The 7895-nt window shown below is 39.3% G+C and overlaps 1 protein-coding gene across 1 annotated transcript; it reads left to right on the top strand.

Annotated features, from left to right (window-relative positions):
- The first annotated feature begins 2671 nt into the window (after positions 1-2671).
- On the top strand, positions 2672-7895 carry GUN5 (magnesium-chelatase subunit chlH, chloroplast, putative / Mg-protoporphyrin IX chelatase, putative (CHLH)). The gene is made up of 5 exons (XM_022296544.2): positions 2672-4294; positions 4540-4622; positions 4886-6688; positions 6776-7252; positions 7341-7895. Exons 1-5 carry the CDS (start codon positions 2887-2889, stop codon positions 7716-7718), a joined length of 4149 nt encoding a protein of 1382 aa, XP_022152236.1. The 5' UTR covers positions 2672-2886; the 3' UTR covers positions 7719-7895.

Raw genomic sequence — 7895 nt, 5'->3', positions numbered from 1 at the left:
AGATTGGGCAGAACGAATCCTCGCCCAAGACCTTAAATTATTTACTTTAAATAATTAAATTACCAAAAGAAAATAATAGGTTAAACTTTAACTGATAAATATTTATATATTCTTTTAGATAAATTGATAAATAACATTTTATAAAAGAAATAAAAAAATGAAAATGTAAAAAAAAAAAAAAATTTTGATAAGAGCAGGGGCTTTGAGACTCATATCCGCCTTTTGTGGCTAAAAAGTACGAAAATAAAAGCAAAGACGGCCTGTTTTCAAAGGGTATATTTTTATATCATTGTGAAGATATGTAACGTCACACAATTCACTTCTATCGTGTTTTAATTCTCTATTATATGATTGCACCAAATATTATGGTACTAATGACTCCGAGAATTGAAGGATGAATGTTAATGCATATAGATATATTGTGTGCATATAAAAAAATGAAGCTAAAAAGTTCTATTAAAAATTTCTTTTAGTTAATAACAAAGTGGGGATGATCAAAATTAGAGTGGAAAGAATCACGCCTCAAAGTAAGATCGTTTTTAAAGATTCGTGGGTAGAATCATAACACTACATGGTCTATTATGATATTTAATATTTATTACTTATCAATACTTAACTTAACATTGATTGTTTCCGACCTAAGTATAGCTTGACGGGTTAAGACACCTATGTTCGACTAGAAAGTCGTAAGTTCGAATTCCCACCCACATACTATACTCAGAAAGAAAAAAAATAAAACTTAACCTCAATTATTTAGTCTTCCTATGATGCATTATAATTCTCTTTGTTTAACTTAAACACAAATCCATTGACGTTTAAACTCAAATTATTAAGCATGAAGTAAATAAATAAATTTAATTTTTTTGTATTGTATTTGAGTTTAATTTAAATTATAATATTTTAGTAAAATTTCAAACTTTCTACTATATATTTGAAATTTCATGTTTATTTTATGCTATTTAGGTAAATAAAAAAAACAATTATACGTCATCACAAGATTCCTCAGATATTTGTTTTTTAAGGCATTTCTTTAATAATTAGAGCTTATAGGTGATAAGATAAGAATGCATTATTTATTTTTCAGGATAAAATGCATTATCAATTAAAATTTAATTGGCCTATTAGAGATAAGAAATGGAAGAAAATTAAAGGGGACTGCGCCACTGACCTACGTGGCACATCTAATGGATCTATAAAACTGTTTATTTTTGCTTTTTTTAAACACGAAAAAAACGTAGAAGAAATATTAATTTTTGATGATGAAAAGTTGGAGCTTTGCTCCTTATATTCGACCCGCCTCGAAGCTTGAATTAGAGAAATCATAAATTTTGTGTATTAAACTTACTAGAAGATTCGAACGTTAATTAATATTTTATTAAAAAATAAAAAACATCTGAATTAACCTTTTATAAAAGAAATGAAAAAATAAAAAAGTGATGAGGCAAAAGAACTTGAACTAAAGAAACGTGTTGATTCACAAAATGATATAATTCATCCATCTCTGCAAATAATTGAATTGATTTTGTTAAAGCGAGCATAGCTCATCATTAATTAATATATATCTTCAATCAAGAGGTTGTGAGTTCGATCTCCACCCCACGTGTTGTACTAAAAAAAATATTTTGAATTAATTTTATTTTATTCCCTTTTAACTTCATCACATTTTTTGTTTGACATGGTAAAAATAATAGTTAGATTAAAGAGGAACATGAGAACACAAGAGCTCTCTGAAATTAGTAAAATTTCAAATAACTCCACCAATAAAAATACTCAAAATGAAAAAAAAAATACCAAAACCTTTACAAATTAAATCGAAAACATAAGATCCTCAATCGTAATAATAGAATGATCCAACTTAGTTAAGAAAGTATCAAACATAATCAAAATTACCAATACCAACCACAACAAAAAAAACTTATCTATTAACAAAATTTTTTAGTACTATAAGAGTATCAACTCTCTTTGTATACGCTACGAGTTTTCTTTTAGAATTTCACACATTATTCTTAAATAAGATTAATATGGCTATGAATGAGAGTGATATCCATACTCCCATCGTACTCAAATTTCCTTAATACAAATAGGTTCAACTCACTAACTAGAATGTTAACTTTATTAAGTCATTTTATTCAACCGACGAGAGAGGTGGTCAGTATCTTTATCGTAGAGAGATTTAACTTTCACCGCTTACTCCACCGATTGAGCCAAGAGTGAATTTTTATCCGGCCAACGTAGACCGTAAAAAGAAAAGAAAAAGTTGAGTAACTAAAATCAATGGTGAGGAATTGGGAAGAGAAGCAGAGTCTATGTACAACTAACTTCCAATGGTCCCATTGAAGGCCACAAGAAAAATATCAGTCCTTTTTCCTTTAGGGACACAAACCCAAAAATCAAAAGAATCTTTTACAAGAATTAGGAATTTGATGCAATAAAAAGAAAAAAAAAATCTCCCATTTTCTCTCTCATCATCCTCCCTTCCACTCACTTCTTCACTACAATTTGGTGAAATCCATTTCCTCCAATCAGATTGCAGCAAATTCCATCAAAAAAGCTCTAATTCAGATAAATGGATGCCCTCTCTCTCCTCTCTCTCTCTCTCCCCAACTTCCGTGGCTGACATTGAAGCTCAACCTCAAAAGAAACCCATCTCACCATCACAATTCCCTGACGACCCAGTTCGCCACGTGTCCCTTTCACTCACCACTACCCAGAGAATCCCCCTTCTTGTTCATCAAATTTATAAAACCATTTCTCTGCAATTACGAAGATTTTAAAGAAACAGAGAGACATTTCTTCTTCTTCTTCTTGCTTCCTCCATTGTTGAACATCATTTTCTTAATTTTGTGACATTGATTACACTTTCTTGTATAGTTTTGATCATCATCAATGGCGTCGTTGGTGTCATCGCCATTTTTGGCGGCTTCAAAATCGGACCACCAGCTCTCATCTCTCTCCCAGAAGCATTATTTTCTCCATTCATTCCTCCCCAAGAAAACCCATCTCCCAGTTTCCTCCAAATCCGCCATTAGAGTAAAATGCACCGCAATCGGCAACGGCCTCTTCACCCAAACGAGCCCCGAAGTCCGACGTGTCGTCCCGGACAACACCGCCGGCCTTCCCACCGTCAAAGTCGTCTATGTCGTTCTCGAGGCTCAGTATCAATCGTCGCTCACCGCCGCCGTCCAATCCCTCAACAAGAACAAAACCCACGCCTCGTTCGAAGTTGTCGGTTACTTGGTCGAAGAGCTTCGCGATGAATCCACTTACAAATCCTTCTGTAAAGACCTTGAAGATGCCAATATCTTCATTGGGTCTCTCATTTTCGTGGAGGAGCTCGCTCTGAAGGTCAAGGCCGCCGTGGAGAAGGAGAGGGAGTGCCTCGACGCCGTTTTGGTGTTCCCTTCGATGCCGGAAGTGATGAGATTGAACAAACTTGGGTCGTTCAGTATGTCCCAATTGGGGCAATCGAAGAGCCCATTCTTCCAGCTCTTCAAGAAGAAGAAGCAATCCGCTGGTTTTGCTGACAGTATGTTGAAGCTTGTGAGGACATTGCCTAAGGTATTGAAGTATCTTCCCAGTGATAAGGCTCAGGATGCTAGACTTTATATTCTTAGTTTGCAGTTTTGGCTTGGTGGATCACCTGATAATCTGCAGAATTTCTTGAAAATGATTTCTGGGTCTTATGTTCCTGCTTTGAAAGGGGCTAAAGTTGAGTATTCTGAGCCTGTTCTGTATTTGGATTCTGGGATTTGGCACCCTTTGGCCCCTTGTATGTATGATGATGTGAAGGAGTATTTGAATTGGTATGGGACTAGGAGGGATGCTAATGAGAAGCTGAAGGATCCTAATGCCCCTGTGATTGGGCTGATTTTGCAAAGGAGTCATATAGTTACTGGTGATGAGAGCCATTATGTGGCTGTGATTATGGAGTTGGAGGCCAAAGGGGCTAAGGTGATCCCCATTTTTGCGGGTGGGCTTGACTTTTCGGGGCCGGTAGAGAGGTATCTTGTTAATCCGGTGACGAAGAAGCCGTTCGTGCATTCGGTTGTGTCGCTGACTGGCTTTGCTCTGGTTGGAGGGCCTGCCAGGCAGGATCATCCAAGGGCTGTTGAGGCATTGACCAAGCTTGATGTTCCTTATATTGTTGCTCTGCCTTTGGTGTTTCAGACTACTGAGGAATGGCTTAATAGTACCTTGGGGTTGCACCCGATTCAGGTGGCGCTTCAGGTGGCACTACCGGAGCTCGATGGTGGTATGGAGCCCATTGTTTTCTCTGGCCGGGATCCACGAACAGGTATGAGGAAGTTCCCTCACTATGCTTTTTCTATCTGCTGTTCAAGATTTCTAGTCGAATATAAATTACATTCATAATTTGAGTAGATAGAAAATTACGATGATCGGTCTCGAAACGGCTGAGAAATCATAAATATTGTTTGTTGGTTTGGTTTGGTGAAAGAGTAGAATGTGTGGATCTTGTTATTCAGTACTTAGTAGCTTAGGAATTGAAAAATATGAACATTATTTTATAATGTATTGCAGGGAAATCTCATGCACTTCACAAGAGGGTTGAACAGCTCTGCACTAGAGCAATCAAATGGGCTGAACTTAAAAGAAAATCCAAGGTATTCACTTCTATAACCAATCGAAATAGCTTCAGTATCCGATATTTAGCATGTTTTCTTCTTTACGATCCAAAATGTGAGATTCAAGAATATCAAACTTTAATCTGGCTTCTTGATATTGATATATTCCTAACTTCATGCTTGAGTTATTAAGCTTTTCTATAGCTAGCAAGTTTTGTGGTTTTAGTTTATCATTGATGTGTAATGCTCGAAAATGGTTCGAGTTTTTCTCCATCTTATGATAAATATTGACATTTTTTCAGGCTGAGAAGAAGCTGGCTATAACTGTCTTTAGTTTCCCTCCAGATAAGGGAAATGTTGGAACTGCCGCATATTTAAATGTCTTCTCATCCATCTTCTCTGTGCTGAAAGATCTCAAGAGGGATGGTTATAACGTGGAGGGCCTTCCCGAGACTTCTGAAGCTTTGATTGAAGATGTTATTCATGACAAAGAGGCACAATTTAACAGCCCTAATCTGAACATCGCTTACAAAATGAATGTTCGTGAATACCAGAAATTAACACCGTATTCGACTGCTTTGGAAGAGAACTGGGGGAAGCCTCCTGGCCATCTGAACTCTGATGGAGAGAATCTGTTGGTGTATGGGAAGCAGTACGGGAATGTATTCATCGGAGTTCAGCCGACGTTCGGATATGAGGGCGACCCGATGAGACTTCTCTTCTCTAAATCGGCTAGCCCCCATCATGGTTTTGCAGCATATTACTCTTATGTTGAGAATATCTTTAAAGCTGATGCTGTTCTTCACTTTGGAACTCATGGTTCGCTTGAATTTATGCCTGGAAAGCAAGTGGGGATGAGTGATGTCTGCTATCCCGATAGTTTGATCGGAAACATTCCGAATGTCTACTATTATGCAGCTAATAACCCATCTGAAGCTACAGTTGCTAAACGTCGAAGCTATGCCAATACCATTAGCTATTTGACACCCCCGGCGGAGAATGCCGGGCTTTACAAGGGCCTTAAGCAATTGAGTGAGCTTATTTCCTCGTACCAATCGCTTAAAGATACCGGTCGGGGGGCACAAATTGTCAGCTCAATTGTTAGTACTGCTAGACAATGTAATCTCGACAAGGATGTCGAACTACCTGAGGAGGGAGAGGAAATCCCGGCAAAAGAACGCGATCAAGTTGTTGGGAAGGTGTACTCAAAGATCATGGAGATTGAATCCCGACTTTTACCTTGTGGACTTCACATAATCGGCGAGCCACCCTCTGCCATGGAGGCAGTAGCGACGCTTGTCAATATCGCTGCACTTGATCGTCCTGAAGATGAGATCTCATCTCTTCCATCTATACTAGCAAGCACAGTTGGGAGAAACATAGAGGATGTGTACCGAGGGAATGATCGGGGAGTATTGAAGGATGTTGAGCTTCTTCGGCAGATTACCGAGGCATCACGTGGGGCCATTTCTGCCTTTGTGGAGCGAACAACTAATAAGAAAGGCCAAGTTGTTGATGTAGGTGATAAACTGAGCTCGATCTTAGGTTTCAATATAAGCGAACCATGGGTTCAGTACTTGTCAAACACCAAGTTTTACAGGGCAGATAGGGAGAAGCTTAGGAAACTATTTGAGTTCTTGGCCGAGTGTTTGAAGCTCGTGGTAATGGATAACGAGTTGGGTAGTTTGAAACAGGCTTTGGAGGGAAAATATGTTGAGCCAGGCCCCGGTGGCGACCCGATTAGGAACCCGAAGGTTTTGCCAACAGGAAAGAACATTCATGCCCTTGATCCACAAGCTATTCCCACAACAGCAGCAATGCAAAGTGCAAAAGTTGTGGTGGATAGGTTGATAGAGAGGCAGAAGGTTGAAAATGGAGGAAAATATCCCGAGACGATCGCTCTTGTATTATGGGGAACCGATAACATTAAGACATACGGTGAATCCCTGGCTCAGGTTCTATGGATGATCGGTGTATTGCCCGTTGCAGATACTTTCGGTCGTGTCAACCGAGTAGAACCTGTGAGTCTTGAAGAGCTTGGAAGGCCTAGAATCGATGTAGTTGTTAACTGTTCGGGCGTGTTTAGAGATCTGTTCATCAATCAGGTGGATGATCCTGCATTTCTCAAAACTTTTCGAAATGCAACTTTCTAGTTTCTAGTTTTTGATAAAAGCTTATATTCTGTTTTGTAGATGAACCTCCTTGACCGAGCAGTGAAGATGGTAGCGGAACTGGATGAGCCTGAGGAGCAGAACTTTGTCAGGAAACATGCCATCGAACAAGCTCAAGCGCTCGGTATCGGTGTTCGAGAAGCTGCAACTCGAGTCTTCTCGAATGCATCTGGATCGTACTCATCCAACATCAACCTTGCAGTGGAGAATTCGTCCTGGAATGACGAGAAGCAACTCCAAGACATGTACTTGAGTAGGAAGTCATTTGCTTTTGATTGTGATGCTCCTGGAGCTGGCATGATGGAGAAGAGAAACGTTTTCGAGATGGCTCTAAGCACGGCAGATGCCACGTTCCAGAACCTCGACTCGTCGGAGATCTCGCTGACTGATGTTAGTCATTACTTCGATTCTGATCCTACTAATTTAGTTCAAGGCCTGAGAAAGGATGGCAAGAAGCCTAGTGCCTACATTGCTGATACCACTACAGCCAATGCTCAGGTGAGACGAACACTTTTCGCAAAAGCTCACTCATATGAAAGCTTCGACCATATACTTAGTTCTAAACTGATCTTTTTTGAACTTACAGGTCCGAACGCTCGCCGAGACGGTTAGACTCGATGCAAGAACCAAGCTATTGAATCCCAAGTGGTACGAGGGAATGATGTCGAGTGGCTACGAGGGTGTTCGAGAAATTGAGAAGAGGCTAACCAACACGGTTGGGTGGAGTGCGACTTCTGGCCAAGTCGACAACTGGGTTTATGAAGAAGCTAACTCGACATTCATTCAAGACGAGGAGATGCTTAATAGGCTGATGAAAACGAATCCAAACTCCTTCCGGAAGTTGGTGCAGACATTCTTGGAAGCAAATGGGCGCGGATACTGGGAAACTTCAGAGGAAAATATCGAGAAATTGCGCCAGTTGTACTCCGAGGTCGAAGACAAGATCGAAGGGATTGATCGGTGAAGTATAGAGATGATGAACAGGAAAAGATTGTAAACTCAAAAGATGAATGTAAATTACTTTGGCCAATTTATTCAACCATCTTCTTTCAAGGATGAATGATGGATGTAGTTTTGTAATGTGAAATTATTTGAGACTTCTTGTATTCTTAATTGCTAATTCCATTTTGATGTAACTCAA

The sequence above is a fragment of the Momordica charantia genome, assembly GCF_013281855.1.
Source record: "Momordica charantia cultivar OHB3-1 chromosome 1 unlocalized genomic scaffold, Mcharantia_2.0 BLBB01000001.1, whole genome shotgun sequence".
Classification (NCBI taxonomy): domain Eukaryota; kingdom Viridiplantae; phylum Streptophyta; class Magnoliopsida; order Cucurbitales; family Cucurbitaceae; genus Momordica; species Momordica charantia.
This window is presented reverse-complemented; position numbering and strand designations above follow the sequence as displayed.